At 34.8% G+C, this 19,283-nt stretch overlaps 1 protein-coding gene across 2 annotated transcripts in view; it reads right to left on the bottom strand.

Moving 5' to 3' along the window:
- Nucleotides 1–19,283, bottom strand: part of CUL4B (cullin 4B) — a 32,456-nt gene that overhangs the window by 2,733 nt on the left and 10,440 nt on the right. The window contains exons 4-20 of one of the 2 annotated variants that reach the window (XM_012727234.1): nucleotides 14,935–15,038; nucleotides 14,231–14,300; nucleotides 13,353–13,426; nucleotides 12,388–12,550; nucleotides 12,156–12,245; nucleotides 11,776–11,858; nucleotides 11,124–11,191; nucleotides 10,129–10,247; nucleotides 9,130–9,322; nucleotides 8,097–8,201; nucleotides 7,502–7,612; nucleotides 6,984–7,069; nucleotides 5,736–5,843; nucleotides 4,888–5,001; nucleotides 3,302–3,407; nucleotides 2,390–2,562; nucleotides 1,351–1,503 (exon numbers count right to left, since the gene is read on the bottom strand). In XM_012727234.1, coding sequence (XP_012582688.1) covers nucleotides 1,351–1,503; nucleotides 2,390–2,562; nucleotides 3,302–3,407; nucleotides 4,888–5,001; nucleotides 5,736–5,843; nucleotides 6,984–7,069; nucleotides 7,502–7,612; nucleotides 8,097–8,201; nucleotides 9,130–9,322; nucleotides 10,129–10,247; nucleotides 11,124–11,191; nucleotides 11,776–11,858; nucleotides 12,156–12,245; nucleotides 12,388–12,550; nucleotides 13,353–13,426; nucleotides 14,231–14,300; nucleotides 14,935–15,038 — 1,920 coding nt within the window. Of the gene's footprint in view, nucleotides 1–1,350; nucleotides 1,504–2,389; nucleotides 2,563–3,301; nucleotides 3,408–4,887; nucleotides 5,002–5,735; nucleotides 5,844–6,977; nucleotides 7,070–7,501; nucleotides 7,613–8,096; nucleotides 8,202–9,129; nucleotides 9,323–10,128; nucleotides 10,248–11,123; nucleotides 11,192–11,775; nucleotides 11,859–12,155; nucleotides 12,246–12,387; nucleotides 12,551–13,352; nucleotides 13,427–14,230; nucleotides 14,301–14,934; nucleotides 15,039–19,283 lie in introns of both variants that reach the window. The other variant, XM_012727233.1, reaches the window with a different exon arrangement.

The raw sequence follows: 19,283 nt of genomic DNA on the forward strand, positions 1-19,283 counted from the left end.
TTAAAAAAAAAAAAGGATTAACCATAACTTCACATGAGGAGCACATTAGTTTTGGGAAACAGAGAATGCTATTTAATTTTGCCAAGACAGATAAGTAGATCACTCCTCTGTGCAAAAGCTAGTATTCAAAGTTAGGTTGTGTTTCTACAAATTCAATTTTAAAATGGCCTGGGAAATCACTGCTTGTAAGCATACTAAAACAAATGGCATGATAAGTGTAGTTTCTCTTAATCCAGAGCTTAATATTTCAGATTTAATGTAAAACTTAGCTATTAATTTATTATAAATGATTTGGATTTGTTAATCCTACTTCTGTTTTAAAAATCAAGAAAGCTTATAAAACTCCTTATGACTGCATTCTTCATTCCTGGATGACAAAATTCCACTGTATTTTGTATGAAGTCTATAAAAAGAATATAATCCCCTTCTAGAAGGTTTTTCAGATCTTCTAACATGGACATTTGATCAAGAGGGGTAAATTAAGAAAGTAGTCTGGTGAGCAGGCAAAATTTCAACCATTATCTTATCCAAGGTTTAAAAATCAAAATGACATTTTTGTAATTATGGTCAAAGATGTGGAGCTGTAGCGTGTCCTATTTAGAACAGCTACTGAGTGCATGTGTCAGACCCAAAGCTGATATACATTATTTTCATTTAAGCTTCACAAAAAAATCTTATAAGTATTATTATCATTCCCACTTTACAGAAGAGGAAACAGCTCATCAAGATGAAGTTATTTACCTAAGCCCAAAGCTCAAAAGAACCTTACTAACCAAGTCTATCCACTCTTTCAAGTGTTTTATCATCACAAAGTTAGATTCTTATAAAGCTTGGAAAAGAGTCAAGTACTATACCACAGCTTATTATCAAGCACTTATTTGCACTGGAAGATGGCCATTTAAAGACTAATTTCAGTTTGCCACAATTATTGCTAAACTTTCAAGAAGGTAACTAATGATCACTACTTATCTGTATAGTTTTTAATGGGTAGTTGTAGAAGATTTAACTTCATTTAAAAAACCAAATTTGTGAAAATAACAAGGCATTTTAAGAGAAAAAAACAAAAATTGCAAAAGCTCTAAAGAAATACAGTGAATTAACTTGGAAATTCCAAAGACTCATTAAAAAAGTTTAGCAGTTAAACTTTCAGGTGTAAGAGCTTTTATAAATTGTTTTCCCCTTCATCACATCTGTTGACATGGGCTGGGTTTTTTTAATCCTATGAGTACAAGAGTCAAAACATTTTGTCCTCCCAATTGCCCACAAGTCTTTAATCCCTGTAAAATTTGTGTCTGAAAATCTCTTTTATGTGTATCAAAGCTTGCCATGAAAATACACAGAAGCACCTACCTTTACTGGAAATTTCAATTGATTGTACACTTCTGAGACAAGGAGATTGTGGCTAAGTGTCTTTCTCATCTTCATAATTCGAACAATTGCAGCATCAATTTGATACTGTCTGTCTTGAAATACTCTTTCTGTAGTGCTTGCTTGTTCCTCGACCTAACAAAAAAAAAATTTTAACTTAGGAATTACACCTGAAGTGAAACTAAATGGCTTACATAAATTGAAAATTTGTGGAATATGACACATTACTAATACCCCCAATGACAGAGGAAATAAAAGTGCTACAAACACAACTCCTCTCTGTTCCTGTGCTACTCAAATAATACCATTACTTGTTAATAGAAAAATACCATCTTTGAGTTACTTTTCTAAAAGCAGAGATGACTGATATGGAATTTATCATTTTCCTTTACTCTGTCTTCAGAATCTTTAAACGTGGCTCAAGGGGTTAAGTCTCAGAACTCTGAAACTATAGGCAGCCACTGCAACACCAGTTCAATCGATGGCCAAGGAGCTAATCCACATGGCACAGCAGATCTCTCCTGTCTTGCCCATTGTTCTCAGCAGTGTATTTCAGTAGATCTGACTGTTCTGCTCTCCACTGTCTCTAATGAGTCCTCTTACCCCCTACTCCACATCTTTGGCCTATACTCTAGCTCTTTCATGCATGAAGAAATAAAACAAATCTTAAAAAAAATTCTAAATATGTCACAAAGTGTTGTGATCAGATATTTGTACATCAGCTTACCAGCAAAGTGACTTAATTCAAATTATGGTTCTATCTATCTACACTAACTACAGCAAAAAAAAAAGCACACAAAACTACATCAAGTATTAGGCCCAGTTGTGTGTACTTTCCCAACTGCCCCCAAAATCCCCAAGTCAAATAGTGAAATATACTTAGATAAAAGCATGGAAAATTAATTAATACACTAAGTGCCCTCACCAGAACTGTTATAGATGTAAAATCTTTCTATAATGTTTATATTATGACCACATATAATTTCAGAGCATTATGATTAGGAGAATGCAAAAGAAATACCGTTTCTTTCATCTGGATTTGATTAATCTTTATCCTGAAAAGTTTGTGTTTGAAATCATCATTACAAATGAATTTGTCACCATCTTCAATATCTTTGCCCTTTGGGTTTTTTGCCAAAACTCTAGCTTTGCCACATGCCAGTGACTGCAGTGTTCTCCTCAACTCTCCATCCTCTGAAAAGGAAACAGTGGCTTAGTTATTTGTCACTAGCTCACTAGCTTTTTAACTTGAACAGCTACATTCAACCTCAATCTAGCTTCCACCCCACCCGTCCCTCTATTAAAGTTTTTCCCAATTTCCCCCAAGTTCAACAACTTCCTCTTTTTTCTATGCAATAGCTTTTCCCCTGGTGGGTCTCTAAAAGCTTTATCATTCCATGTGGATAACTACCATTTTTCAGAAATAACTTCTCACTTCCTTCAGTTGCAAAGTTAAAGGATACCTTCCAATTCCATGTCTTCCCAGCAACTCCAAACTTTTATTCATTCATGTTCCCCACAATGCTGTGTTCTCTTTCCAATTCCTACCTGTGATACTACCAACCTACTCTATCTACACTGTAGTTTAACTCTTCCATGACCTTTGTCTATTCCTACTTTTAAACCTTTTCTCACAATATTTCCTCTTGCACATATATGCCTTCTCCCTAACTGAAACCTAGAGGTCCCTTTCAATCCCCACCTCTTTCACAGAGGCTTTACCTCTTGTTTCACTGAACTCCTGACACTACTCCTAGTTCGCACCAGACTGGTTCCTGCTAGTTTCCAAATTATTTCAGGTGTCATTTCCCCCTTTCTCTATGGTTATATTAAGAGAGCTGAGGAAGGATTATGACTTTATAACACCCCCACAGTGTTCCTAAAATAGTGGACACTGAATAAGGTTTGTTAAATGGACTGATTCAACACAAACCTATTCCGGTAGCCTGCTTGATTTCTTCTAAACTGAACTCCTCTCCCTCATTAAACATTAGCAGCACCAGTGTTTGAAAGAGAGATACCTGGAGTTCTTTTTTACCCTGTTGGAAAAACAGCTGTATTTAGCCATCATTAAAAGAAAAAACACACATGAAAAGTTAATCAAATAACTAATCTCTTACAAAAAAAGCATTTTTCATGTTCAATATCACTCGTAATAAGGGAGATGCAAATTAAAACCACAATGAGACACCACCTCACCCCAATGAGAATGGCACATCTTCAAACAACTACCAACAACAAATGTTGGCGAGGATGTGGAGAAAAAGGAACTCTCCTGCACTGCTGGTGGGAATACAAACTAGTACAACCACTATGGAAAACTGTTTGGAGGTTCCTCAAACTGCTAAACATGGAGCTTCCCTATGACCCAGCAATCCCACTCCTAGGTATCTACCCAAAAGACACAAAAACACTGATTGAAAAAGATACCTGCACCCTCATGTTTATTGCTGCTTTATTTACAATTGGAAAGACATGGAAGCAGCCCAAATGCTCAAAAGTAGATGACTGGATTAAAAAGATGTGGTACATATATACAATGGAATATTACTCAGCAACCAAAAAAGAGGAACACATGTCTTTTGCAGCAACTTGGATGGAGCTGGAAAAGATCATGCTTAGTGAGATAAGCCAGAAAGAGAAAGAAAAATAGCGGATGGTTTCACTCATAGCAGGAGTATAATGGACCAGGCGAGAAAATAACAAGAATAATGAACAACCATATACCAGAGACATTTTGCGGGGGTGGAGTGGGGAATGGGATCAAAAACGGGGGGGAGGGAGGGAAATGCACGGGATTATGGTGATGGCACACGGGTGACTTGGTGATGGGAAACCCGCGGGGATTACAATTGAGATGGAAAAAAAATGTACAAAATGATGTAAAAATAAACTATTATAAATTTTTTTTAAAAAAAGCATTTTTCAATTAGTGGATTTAGAAACACGGATTAACATTATCCAGAAAATCCAGTATGTTCAGTGTAGGGTTTAGGTGTGATCCTACCTAGAATAGGGGGAAGGATTGGGTGACCTTTTCATAAGTCTTTTTTTAAGACTTGTAATTACAACAGAACAACAAAATAAAAATTAATAACTCAGTCCCATGTGTCATTACAGATATTTATCACGAGCAGCAAAAAATCACTATTTCAAATACATTTTCAAGTTGTTTGATTCAGATTAGTCATGAAAAGCCACAGGAATCTTTTGAAATTAGATATGGGAACTGTTAGCCTGACATACACTCTATTCTCTAGCTCTCAGCAACAAGAAAGATTCCTGTCAAGAACTGGCAGTGTGAATTGTACATCCACAGGTGGGAAAAAGGCTGTTTGTGGTTTTGCAGCAGAGACAAATCAACTGTGGAAAAGATCACAAAGCTGTGACAAACTACTACTGTGTTATGTAGATATTTGGGATATGTTTATAAAACAGCTTAAATAAATCCAAGTTAAGAAGAATGACCTCAATATTGAAGATAAAGATGAAAATTAAGTTTTAGGAACATCCACTTACCTCTTTAAATTCAGCTTTTAGCACACAGTGTCCTAGGGTTGACTGCCACTGAAGTTTCCTGCCACTATGTTTGCCTAAGTAAAATGTCTTGAAAATCTCTTGAAGTTTTACCATCTACAATAAATAAAGTTTCATTTACACTCTGTATTCCACATCACATTCATACTCAATATGTAATATTTTCTGAAATGCTTAAAGACTATTCCCAACAGGTTAATCTATAATTGGATGTCAGGTAATGATTTCCCAACCACCACAAAGTTACAGCATTTATCAGTCTTTTTTCTCTGATTTCTGTAACATTTATCAGACCTTCTTTTGGAACATTGCTTTATCACTCATGTTTCTTTATCACTGTTTGTTTTTCCTTCAGTTTCCTTTTCTTACCATCTGCCAAATCTGAACCTTTTCCAAAGTTCTGACTTAGCCCTTTTCTCTTCTTGTTTCTATATTTTCCTTTTCACTAAGAAAGATCTACACCCTAAGCTTCCCAGATCATCACAGTTATTAGCCCCCTCTAGACTTCAGCCCTGAGCTATTCATGTCCCCACGAATTAGAATGGATTTACTCAAGAACCCACTACACAGCAATCCTCAAGTCACACGAGCAAAAATTTTTAAAGCTGGGTAGTGATGGGAACAATCTGGGGAAATGAAAGGTCAAAGATTTTGGCCCTCAATCCAAAAACTACTAGCTATGCTACAATCATACAAATGGCATGAGTAAGAGAGTAAAGTATCAGAACAGATGGCATACTTATTGATACCAACTCTTAAAAAGAATTTATTATTCACAGTAACAAGCAAAACAGAATTATCATGTATTTCTCAAAACCAGCAACTCTTACCTCTGGGGGTAAATGGACTTCCATAGGCACATATGTTGGCCAATAACCCATTGTCAGAATATTCACAGTTAATTCAATATTCCCAGGTACATTCTGGTTCTGCATATACTGTGAGAAGATAACACAGAGATCTTAAATTGAAAAACACATGCATCTCACGTCATAATGACGACCCATTCAGAAAGTTCCCCATTATAAAATTACAAGTGAATACTGACCCACCTGAAAATAAAAGGCAACTATTAAAGTGTCTACAAACAATGCCTGTTAGGAGCTCCCTGATGGTCCAGGGATTAAAGTCTCAGCACTATTAAGTTATTGCTAGTCACTGCCACATGATTTTGATCCCAGGCCATGGAGCTAACCCACACAGCACAGCAGACCTCTCCTGTTTTGCCCGCTGCTCCCCTCAGCAGTGCATTTCAGTATATCAGCCTATTCTGCTCCACTTTCTGTCTCTGATGAAACCTCGCCTTCCCTGAACTGGCCTACACCCCAGTTCTTGGATGTGTAAATAAAAACAAACTTAAAAAATGCCTATTAGTGCACTAGAAAAGTATATGCTTGTTACAACGGCACATAAGGATTTGTGATTTCATCAGAGGCATCACCAGCGTAAGTAATTTTTCACATACAGGAGGGTGGTTATAAGATCCTGTCTCTATTTTCTCCCCATACCTCTGTGTGATTTGAACATTAATAGAAACCTCCTTCCTCATCTCACCAGCCAGTCTAAGTCTCTAGTTATTCAGTTGTTCTGCTGCCTGTTTACAGGGGTGACTGAAGTGGGGAAGAAGAAAAGGCAGAAACGGCATAGCACATAAACCCTATTCTATTGATCCTAATCTTTCTCTCTGTCTTCCTCTTTCACCAGTCACTCCCAAAACTGACAGAAATCAAATCTGCTGCCCTCATCTCCTATGCATCACCTTTTGCCAATATCTTCAGAACTGTGTCTAGCTATGCTACTAGTATTTTGTGACCTTTCCTCTTCTGAATGTGAGTTTTGAGCAGGCAAATCACCCAAGAGTTCAATACATTTTATTTCTATTATCCCAGGTAAATATTGAAAATAAATCCTGAAATAGGTCAACTACACTTTTCATTGGTGATCTTTTCCTCTATTGTGAACACCATCTAAATGTTTACAATACATGCTTTCATTTAATCTCTTCATTATAAATCATAGCAAGGTGGTAACTAAACATTTGAAGTTGAGGAATTAGTAAAAGCTTAACTCACTTTTACCTGTTTGAACTGAATCATGATGTCTTTAGAAAGCTCCATGTCTTTAAACATTCCTTCAAGTTTGCTGGTGAAAGCAGCTCCACATTCTATTAAAGATGTTTACAAATTTTTATTTTTAAGTGGCAAAAAGCAAAGAAAATTGAAAACAAAATGCGTAATTTATTTTAACATGAAATATGATCTGTAGCTATTCATAAGAATAAAAAGAAATCCTTACCCCAAAGTGTATGCCCCACTAATTCAGAGTCAAGCTCTTTAATCCTGTAGTAACCTTATCTACTATTTAGGCATAAAATAAATGGGAAATGTTTATACAAATAACAAAAACATGAACAATGCATTTTTTTTTTAAATGCAAGCGCTCTGGACATGTAGAGATATGTACAACAGCTGGAAATTGCATGAAATTAATTTACATTTTTATCAGATGAACACACATTTGACAAAAGAGGCAGTCAGCAGAAAGAATAAAAAATGAGGAAATCAAAGAAAAGGAACAGAAAGAATGACAAACATACCATGTTTTAGTTTGGACAGCATTGATTTTTCAGCATCTACAGATGCACTCTTCCCAACTAACAGGCGCTTGGCTAAATCTTTCTTATAGAAGGCCTCAAAAACATCCTTGCCTATGTCAAACAACAAAATACAACACTCATAATGTTCTAATAAAAAACTCAGACAAAATTGCTTCAAAGCACTTAATAAATCACACCATTAGTCCAATTTATTTTCATGTTTTATCTCAGATTGTTCAATGTAAGAAATATTAAATTGAGGTAGCTTTTTTCTGTGCCAAACATTTCAAAAGTTGTTGCTGTAAAAATTAAGACTGCATTAATTTGTCTTAAGAAAAGCTTTAGCTGACTGCTAGTTTTAAACATTAATTCTCTAGAGATTAAAAGAAGTAACAAAAATCAAGGCTCTTAATAATGGAAAAGTCAAAGCACAAGGCAATTAAGTAACATTCCTCAACAACCACAATGAATGAAATGCATGGAATAAACAGAATTTTAAATCTCTAAACTCCCAAATCAAACTCCAGGTAGATGACACTACTAGCTTCTCTAATGCTTTATTTTATAAGAAAAATACTAAAGTAAAAGTACTTACCATAGATAAATCTAAATATTATCATAATTTTATCCAACATTTTTTCAAGTTCTTCATCTGTAGCTTCTTTGTTGCCGGCACGAAGCTTTGAATCTACATACTTAGCTAAAATGGGGGTGAGGAAAGGAAAGGGAGGGAGAGGATTTGATTTTTAGTGATCGTGTGTTTTCATGAGGTACGGGGCATTATACATGCCCAAACAGGAACAGTACACTGAATTTTCTAGTGTTTCAATGTGTATCAATTGTACTTTTTAAATGTCTTCAAAGTCAGGAAGATCAAGTTACTTCAATGTTACAGATCTAATAAATACCAGACTCTGAACTCAAACCCAAGACTTCTGACTAAAGATCTAACACACTCTCCAGTAACACTGATGATTACAATGGAGTATGCATACAGTTCTGTGCTAGAGTAATCAAAGTCACTGAAAAACATGGCCCATTTTCTGGAGTGGCCATTTTCTGTGGCTAATAAGCAATCTTAAATACTACTTTTCTATGAAAACAGAACATACATATTATAGAAATGGCAAACTTTGCAACATTTTAAGGATTGGTAGTAGACAATTAAATTTTATACATTGGTGGATCACCCTCCTCAACCTGGTCAGGGAACTTCCTCTTCTGACATTACAGGAACTTGAATTACAGTAAATTATAGGCTCACTGCATTATACCACATCACCCTTACACTAAATGGGCCCCGATTATTAGACTTGTATTTGTCCAAGACTTTTTCTTCCTCACTGGCAATTGTAATTTGTGTTCCTCTTTCTTGTGTGGGTCTCTAAATTGCTGAAGACGTGGGAAAAAGTAATCAGGCTTATTATCAACAAGAGTAAATAGGGTTCAAAGTACCATCTTACAAAGTAAGTATATCATGCTTGACATGTGAGCTCTGAGATGCTGTTCAGCTGAAAGGACTTACTTCTTACATCCAGATTTATTTACTACAATCTTGTCAAAAGCTTGGATTAATTGAAATTTTATGAACAAAAGAACATTAAATGGAAAAGGGCACTGGAAAATACCTATAAGTTCAGCAGGTTTGTTTGGTCTTTTGTTAATGAATGTTTCAAATGCTTCTTTCATGGCGTTGATAAATTTTTCATTCTTCATAAAACAGATATCAATTATATGGTCAACCTTATCTTTAAAATCCAGCAATTCTTGAACCATGGTTTTATCTTTTTCAGGATTAATTACAATAGTGCTGCCAAATGCCTAAAAAACAAATATTACCACTTTTTAACTAGAAAGGAATTGTCTAGGATGAACACAATCTCAAAATCTTATTTTCAGTTGGAAAAAAGTAAACATCCAGGCTGCCACTATTCATGTAGTCACAAAAAAATAAGGAATGACCACTAGGCATACAATATCATAATGGAGTATTATAAGCCTCTGGGTTCTTTTCCTTACTTTTTAAAAAAGATTTATTTATTTATGTATACAGAACTGGGGTACAGGCCAGAGGTGCAGCAGTGGTGAGAGGATTTACCACAGACAGAGTGGGGAGCAGAACAGGCAGATCGACAAAGTTCACTGCTGAGGGAACAGCAGGCAGATCAGGAGAGGTCAGGACCGGCACCATGTGGGTCACCTCCAGGGCTGGGGATCGAACTTGCACTGAAGCACCTGTGGCTCGCTTGCAGTGTTTTGCTTTAATCTGTTGCACCACCAGGGAGGGCCCTCTTTTCCTTACTTTTAAAGAAGCCAGCTTTGAAATTTTTTTAGTGGCACTCTGATTTCAGTGTAAGATTGAAGAAAAGAATGAAATTTTGAATCCCAAAATTGTCCTCTTTTTTCATATTTTCTGCTATAAGTGTTGGAGTTAGAAATCAGTAACTGCCCCAGGTTAAATTTTACTGCAATCAGTGCACACATCTATCATTTTCAGTTTGACAGGTCTCAAAATCCCCATTACTTAAAAAAATATATCTAAGAAGAAATGATTGCTGACATGCACTTTGGGTGTATAGATTTAAAAAAAGTCATTAGAAGGGAAAAACATCACAGGTTGTTAATACCTTAATGTATTCAATCCACTGCTGCAAGAGAACCTGAACTCCACCTCGAACTCTACTGAATAGCTGATACAGGAGAGATAAATCCTGAATTCGGTTTTCATCAAGAAGATTATTTAAACCTGAATTTTGAAACATTTTGGCGTTATAAAAAATAGTAAGCAAGTATGTCAGATATTTCAATGAAGTTTAAGCTAAATTATTATTATGATACTGGTCTGAACTAGTTTGCATGTGAGTTTTAATATACTTATTTTGAAAACGAGTTAAACAAATCACCTTTCTGCATGGAAATTAAATAAAGTGATGTCAGTTCATATACAAATAAAAACAATTATGTAATGTAATGGTTTGTGTCATTTAACATGGTAGATTTATTTAATCAATCAATCAAAACACATTCTAAATACTTCACGTATGCAGGAGCCATGTTATATCTGACACATTAGTGGACAGTTAGTTTTGATTACTTGATAGGGCCTGTGGCATATCAAAAGCCATGCCTTAAAGGATCAAGTTTAAAAAACAATCAAGTTTAAATGTGGTTCAACCGTATTTGATTTTCAAAATGAAATAACAGTATAACTGCATTAAAAATCTAAAATATATCCATTTTATCTAACAGATTGCTGGAGCAAAAGGACTGCCTACTTATGGCACTGTCAAAGTAAATTTTAGGGAATGCTCTAAGATCACTTGGGATTAATAGAACTGCTTGGTTTTATACACTATGAACAAAACACCACCAGCAAAAAGGAATACCTTGCCTTAATATACTACTGTAAATTAAGTCAAGAATTCTCAAATTTCCAGAAACTTTACAGGTTTTGGTGGACCCCTCTCATCTTAGTGCCTAGAAGCACCTCCTGAAAGTTTAGTGTCAAGATTAAGGGGAATGAAATGCATATATGGAGTTATAAATTGGAAAGCTTTAAAAAATGTTCTACTTGTTTCCTGCTACCATTTTAATAATCTTTTATTTATAAATTGGCAATTACCTTTCTGAAGAATTGCTGTTAAGTGTTCACCTAAAAGCTGTTTTTCTACAGTAGCAATTAATGATTTCCTACAAGGAAAAAAAAAAGTTTATAATTGCTGAAGTTTGTCCGCTGAAAATTTAAATCCAAGAGAGGATCAGATAACTCATTTAATGTTAATTTCAACATTCCTATCTGTATAAATTTACTGGTGCTCAGAGTTTCTCTATTCCTAGAAGAATGGTATCACGTATTTCAGAATCTGATTTACATTGTAAAATAAAATATTTTCACAGCCTTGCAACTTTTATTAGGTAGGTAAATAAATAATCTATTAAGCTTATAGGAACTCCATAGTTGGTAATATTTAAAAAAGCACAGAAAATTTCCCCTATAAACACCCACTGAATTTTTATCAGCCTGAAAACTTCAAAGGTCACATGAGTCATGAATATTATTTTAAAATTACATCCTAAACCCATATACACAACCAATGATAAAAGCACTGTTTAAATTATAAGGAAGACAACACCTTAATGTTTGCATTATGGAAAGAATTGTTAAACCCTCAAATCACATCTGAAAATAGTTACTAACATGTTTAGAGAATGCCTTAAGTGCCCTCAGTAATTCATTAAGTTTAAGACGATTAGGTTGAGCATGTAATACTTACTGGGTGGTCTGATCTAGGTAAGTAATAAGTCTGTCCGCTTCTTCCTCTAGACGTTTGTTAACATGATGAAGATATTCAGGAACCTACAAAGATATATTTTTTATTATTGTTTTCCTCCCCATAAATCATTCAGAAAATGTTAACTCCAAAAGATCCTTCGTGCAGCTCTATCAAAGGTCACAGGATTGAATTATATAAAACTATAGCTAGAGCTCAGAACCCAGAATTCTGTTCTTTGAGAAGAGAAAAAAGAAAGGAGCACCTACCTGTAGGAAACAGCATCATAATGCTGGGAAAGTAAGTGCAAAAGGCAGCTTATATTTCAGAAAGTAAATTCTAGTATGAGACCGTGGATTTATTAATGGTGATTTTTTAATTACCTCTCTTTCCTGCATTAATTTTTGGCCTTCAGCTGCATAGAGTCGGTTAGTTTCTTCCAAAAATCGTTGTTCAAAAGAGTCCTGATAAATCTGGGAAGAGAAACAAAATAAAGTTTATTCATTAAGTATTAATTGAATACCTTAAGTGTGAACAGCACCATGAATCTGGTTTTTCGAACACTAAACAAAAGGAGAGCAATGAGCTCTGTAGTAAGTGAAGTAGGTAACTTACTTGCAGATCAGAAAGCATGCTTAAAAGGCTTCGGAGTAAACTTCTATCAATTGCTTCACCATTTCTTTCCCTCTCAATCAAGAGAAGAATGCCATCAATTGTCTTATTCTGAACTTTCTGATCACTTATGATGTGAGCCCTAAATAACTCCAGGCCCATATCCCTAAAATTAAAAAATACATAGTCTAAATTAATTGATTTCAATACCACTTCTGAATTGGCTTAACTTCTTGCCACATGTTAATTAGGGCTCCCGGCTTTGAAGCAGCAACTGTAAAAGGATAAAACGCACACATCTAATTTAATCATCAGAGTCACGCAGGAAACTCATTTTATATATATATATATTTTTTTCATTTTATATTTAACAAGAATTAAAGTTAAATTCCTGTTTTCCTCCATAACTAAATTTTGTTGTATTATTTTTGTTGGTGGATTTCTCCCTTGGTTAAATCGAGAGATAAACTTAGTTCAAAGATATAAAGTAGTCTTCACTGCAGTGGTGTTGAGTACTAATTGCTTATTTATCATTTGGCTTTAGTACTCAAAAATCAGTAAATGCTCTGATAATTGCTATAAGTAAACTCTAGGCATATTGGGATGGGGAGGAAGAGTATTCTATTTTTGTGTGTATCTGGAAATTTCCCTAATAATGCTTTAAAATTATGTGTTAACTCTCGATCAGCAATAAAATTATACACACATATAGACTGCAGAGTAAACTTTAGCTCCTTTGGCTAACAAAAAAACTATAAATCATTGTATGCTTAGGGAATGCTAGCTATCTTCAACATTCACAATGGTAAAACATAATTAAGAAGGTGAAATTGTTATAAATACAAGTGTAGAAGCAAGTTGTGAGTTTCTGGGAGAATATTAATAGTATAACCTATGCTCTCCCATTATTGTAATTAAGATTTGACTATGACTTACAACATCTTTTCATAATTTTCTTGCATCCTTACCAAATAGAGGGTAGCATTGAATTCTGAAGAACGTAAGTTCTATCCAGAAACAAAAAAATGCTCCTGATCATAATCTGCAATGAAAAAGAAGAGGGAAGTCAGTTTTTCTATTTAGTGAAGCAGAAATATTTGCTCTTAATAAAATAGACTAAAGCTCCAGGACTCACTTGCACATCCAACTGGAGGACAAGGGACACAAATGCAGACACACACATCTGCCTGAGAATGTGCCCATAATACTTCCAATGAACTAGTAGTATTATCTTAATGCTTGCTGTAGTTTCTAGAAAGGGGACACTTAACGTAGTTCTGACTTCTCTGCAACTTGAGAAGATTAAAAAAGGGGAATCAAAGGGACACTGACAAAATTCTTCTTTGACAAGAGTGCTGAGGGTGAAGCTGCCTTAAATTGTAACATGTGAGGTTTTGGTTGGTAGGAACAGGCTTTTAAAGACTGTAATTTTCAGATTCTAAGGTATTAAAAAATACCCTGTTATAGTGGTAGGACAAGGCTGTTATCTGAACAAGCTAAAATACTGTAAGGCCCCTTCACAAGTAATCCAAATAGTGGTAAAGATAGTCATCAAGACTGACAAAACAAAAATGTAACTTTTTAAACAAGAATAAATATTTTTGGGTTAAGTGTGGTGAAAATTAAAAGTATCCTAAGGTATAAGACATTCTAAACGTTGGCTGACGTACAACTTAAGAGTTTTAAAATACAAATTTCAACCAAAATTAGCTTTCAGTTCAGAACAAGAGCAGATACTGAGGCAGTCTCCTATTGCAAAGTTTTTAAAACTAACATTTCTATATTTTAAATAATTAAAAATGTAATTACAATATTTAGTTGAAATGTAGTATTTTTTCCAGCTTACCATTTGTCTGCAGTGGTTTTGCCAGCATCTATCAATCTTTTTTAGAAAAAGAACACTATCCAAGGAATCCATGGGACAGGTTAAGGATATCTTAAAACTATCTTAGCACAAGTAATAAAGCAATGTAAGAACACTTGTCTTAAGTTTGGAATAGTCTATATACTAAGTGAAATTAAACAGTGCTTTACAATAGAACAGAATGCTATTTCTTCATTACATATACCTTTGAAAGCAAATCTTATTGGGAGAAGGGGAAAGCAAAGGGGAGGGGAGTACAATGGACTATCGTGGAGGACTGAGAGGACCTTGGTTGTTGGTGTGGTCTGGGCATATACATCTGAGGTGTAATCCTATACCTTTGATCACACAGTATTGTAACCATTACCTCAATTAAAAAAGTATTAGCCATAACTGAGTACTGTGTTATCAGTTTATAAAATTTATGATTTCTCTTAAGATTATCATCTTTCCACAGACATTTCTAACACTAAAAGGATAAAGGACATTTTATTTAACAACATCACAAAATAGAGGCAGATGCTAACTAAACTTGAAAAGTCAATTATTTCTACTTTCTCTAGAAGCAAAATGAAGGGAGATTTAAAAAAGCTATATAACACAGTTATTCCAATCCAAACAGGAAATAATGAAAGGTAGGAAGGGAAAAGATGAAAATGCAGGCATTTTTGTTTTTAAAAGGATATTCTCTGAACTGATGAATTTGTGCTTTGATGTGATCTTCACAAATCTGTCTCAGCTGTTTGTACAAGTTTGCAGAAATCTTGTAAGAACAGAGATTTTCTACAGCCTGCAAGATTAAACACATACTTGTTTAGAGGAGAGAATGGGAGGGCATTCTCAATTATTTACATAAATTTCTTATTTTGATATTTGCACAAACCAGATGATTAAAAAGTTATTCATCCATTTAAAACACAAAGTAAAACAAAATATCAGTGTGGGTGGTGAACTTTTTCATAACCAACATACTGTACTAAGAAAGAACAAATTAATATATTCGTTATGGCTGGACAGGTTAAGGATGGAGGAACCGTAACCAAGTCAAGTTCTCCCTTGTGACGACATCCAATTTGTAACAACTCTACATACAAATGCTGTCTTATTCTTAAAAATGCTGACTGCAAACATAGGTGGATTATTTTATTAAATCAGAATTGACTAATATAATAAAATAATCATTTATTTAAAAATGCTTACTGAAAGGGAAAATTAATAATAATAAATAAAACCAGCAGGCAACTATAAGTCAGAGACATTCTGCAAGGGAGGAGGAGGCAGAGGGATCAAAGCTGGGGTGGGAAGAGCAAAAGGGACTATGGTGATGGTGCCTGGGTGAAAGGGTGGTGGGAATTTTATGGGGACTACAACTGAGAAGAGAAAGCACACATTGTACAAAAATTAGCACAATCATGTAATATTTATAATGTGTATTGCTTCAACAGAATTCCATTTAAGTTTAAAAAACAAGTTCACCAATTATTGCTAGATTTTATTATAATGGTACGTTCCAATTAAACACCAAGGATTTTCTCTCCAACGTTTCAGTTTAAGACTACTTAAATAGATTTGCCTATGGGTTTGCCATAGCCTGCATTTCCTGAATTGTAATTTACTTGCTATTACTGAATAAACCCATTTTCTAAAGGGAGGACATTTAAAATGGTGTTCAAAAACTCACACAATGAAATAAACACTAATTACAAAAGAAATGACTATATTTTTATTCCATTCTATTAAGCTGGATTCTTTTATTTTTAAGAAAGGTTTATTTTTATTTATTTATGCATACAGGAACTGGGGTATGGGCCAGGGTGGGGAGAATGAAAGAATTCATCAGAGACAGAGAAGAGCAGAACAGGAGGATCTACACCGCTGAGAGAGGAAGCAGGCAAGACAGGAGAGGTCTGCTGCGCCATATGAGTTAGGTCCCTGGCAGGGGATTGATCTCATATCACAGTGGCTGGTGACAGCTTGATAACACTGAGACTGTGCCACCAAGGATGTCCCTAATCTTCTTTTATACTAAGACCTCAAAAGGACACACTTCAGATTTCAGTAAGTTTCTTACTATATATTATTAAGACTTTAAATTTTAAAACAATACACATAATAAAACACTTCGTAAGAATTCTGATAAATTTACAATTCCAACTAGTCATGACTTGTGTAGTAATGAAGTTTAATACCAGGATTTCTTTCCCATCACAACAGAAGGCAACAATTCCACTAAAACTGACTCTAATGGAATATCCAAGTTCTGTTGGTTGGAGTGGAATTTTATTAATATGCAGAAATATGTAGCTGGAAGTAATAGTGCAGGTAGGCAGATTCAGTAAATAAATCAGCAAATGAAAAGAAAACTTAAAGGAAATCCCTTATAACATTGGAAGAAAGTCATTACACCATGAAATAGCAGACAAATTTGATTTAGTAATTAATAGAGGAAAAGAGAAGTATATTTATTTCACGTGTCTCTCTGTTCACACTGGTCCTCTGTCAACTTGATTCTTCTCCCTACTCCTCTAGTAAATACTTACTGTATCTTGGTGTTCTTTTTCAGTGAATTGTATCTCAACATTCCCAACATGTCCTTGCTTAAACTATCTCCATACTTAACTTCCTCTCTCCATTTCCCACTTCCAGTATTGCTCCAAGTCCCCCCATCCTCTTTGGCTGTTTCTTTCTCCCATACAGTATTCTCAACACATCTATCTTCTCACACAAGATTTATTTACCCTTTATTATTTAGCTAGGTCCATTCTTCCAAAAAGCCTGAATTACTAGTGACTTACCCAGTAGCATCAGCAATCATATTACACTGATTTATCATGAAGTCAACACTGTATTTATGTGTATACTCTGTCCCCCAACTCTCCTTAATGAAAGAAAGGGACTAAGTGCTCATGTTATCTATGTGTTATTTAACACTTTCTGTACTTTGAACAAGGTGAATATAGTAAAAATTTAAAAAATGAATGTATCCACAACTCAAAAACAAATGTGTGCAGAACACAGAAGAGGCATACAGTGTAAGGAGAAAACTGATCAGAAAATATATGATCACAATACACTGTGTGCCAGATGCTATTGATAGAGATAAGTATAGAGGCAAGGCCCAACCTAGACTTTTTAGTGCAGGGGCAAGTCAGGAAAGGATTCCTTAGCAAAAGTAGAGGTGGGGGTCCCAAAGAACTAGAGAGAAATGGATAAGAGAGATAATAGGGAGAGAGAATTAGCTGGGCTGTCTATGCACACAGTATTTAGCTAAGAATATTTTAAGATGTTATAGGCCAGAAAAGCAGGAAAGGCATGATCATCTAAGGTAAATTTCAAAGATCAACTTCGATGGGAACAGTGCTTATATAATTTAGCCTTGACTGCTTCTTAACATATAAATCAGATCTAGTATTTCCCTTCTTCAACAACCACCCATTGAGCAATTTATGTACTTTTATGGAGAAATCCCACTGATGTAAAAAATACAAAGGACCAAATGGTATGGTACAATACATAGCTGAATATCCTTTAGGGAAAAATGAGTAAAAACACAGTTGTTTTCACATGCAGAAAGCTTTTCTGAAAAGATTACACCCCCAACAAACTAATAATGTTTGTCAAGAGGGGAACTAGCTGGGGGATTGGAAGATGGGGCAGAAGTGAAACTTTTCACTATGTACTCTGTAGTACTTTTTGATTTTGCACTATATGACTGTATTACATATTTAAGAAACTTAAACACTAGTCTTGTTCAAAAAAACCCTTTTTATCTTCCCAACTGCAGTTCTGAACATGGTATTCATAGCCCAATCTTAGTATTTCAGTCAAATGTCCGCTTATAATCTTCCATAAACCCTCTGAGCTAAATACTTTACTTTCTTCACATTTAAGCAAGCTTTGTTTGGATGGCATATATGCTAATACAGTGGCTTCCAAAAAGTTTCACAAACCATAGTAAAAGCATATGTATAAATCCATTATACATAAAATTAATCTTTATAATTGAAACAAAATCTTCATGAAACTGTAACTTATGATTATTATGTGTGATACACCAATATTTCCTTTTTTAAAAATTTCCAGTCACAAGGCGAGAAAATAATAATAGTGAACAGCTATATAACAGAGACATTTTATGGGGGTGGATTGGGGAATGGTATCAAAAACGGTGGGGGGAAGGAAATGCACTGGACTATGGTGATGGCACATGGATGATGTAGTGATGGGAAGCTCATGGAGATTACAACTGATATGGAAGAATGTACAAAATAATGTAAGAATAAACTATTATTAAAATTTTTTTTCTGGTCACAAATTACAATAGTTTCATGAACCTACTAGAACAAAAGTAGTTAGGAATTTCTATAGCTCAGTTTTGCATATAGTGAGCAGCTACTGATTTAACAAGGACTACGTATTTACTAAGTACTCTGAATCCTGTTAGGTGCTAGGATAGAAACATGAAGAAAGTGCTAAATCACTATTTAGACATTTGAGCAAGTCCTGTTTCAGATTTTGAAATAAAAAAAAAATCGCACCTTTAGAAATATTATTTCACATTTCACTAAACTCTTTCGAATTCTCGAGAAGTCTGGGCTAGTATAGTTATTACTAAAATAACCTTCATTTCACAGACAACTATTTTTTTTTATTTTACAAAAGCTTATTTTTACATCATTTTACACATTTTTTCCCCATCTCAATTGTAATTCCCGTGGGTTTCCCATCACCAAGTCACCCATGTGCCATCACCATAATTCCGTGCATTTCCCTCCCCACCTCCCCGTTTTTGATCCCATTCCCAGAGACAACTATTTTTATTAAACAGATTCAGGATAGTTTTAGAAGTCTCTTAAATAAAACTATCTTTTATTTAAACTCCCAATTATTACTGGTAAAATTGTTGCCTTAAATCCTTTCTGAAGGTATTTGAAGGTATGAAATAAAAACATTTGAGCAAGCTTTTACCCTTTATACCTTCAAATTCTAGCCCCTCCCCTCCAAAGTCCATCTGTCACATCGAAAATGTGTTTGT

Source organism: Condylura cristata, unplaced genomic scaffold, assembly GCF_000260355.1.
Source record: "Condylura cristata isolate star-nosed mole 26May11 unplaced genomic scaffold, ConCri1.0 scaffold00019, whole genome shotgun sequence".
In the NCBI taxonomy this organism is placed as follows: Eukaryota; Metazoa; Chordata; class Mammalia; order Eulipotyphla; family Talpidae; genus Condylura; species Condylura cristata.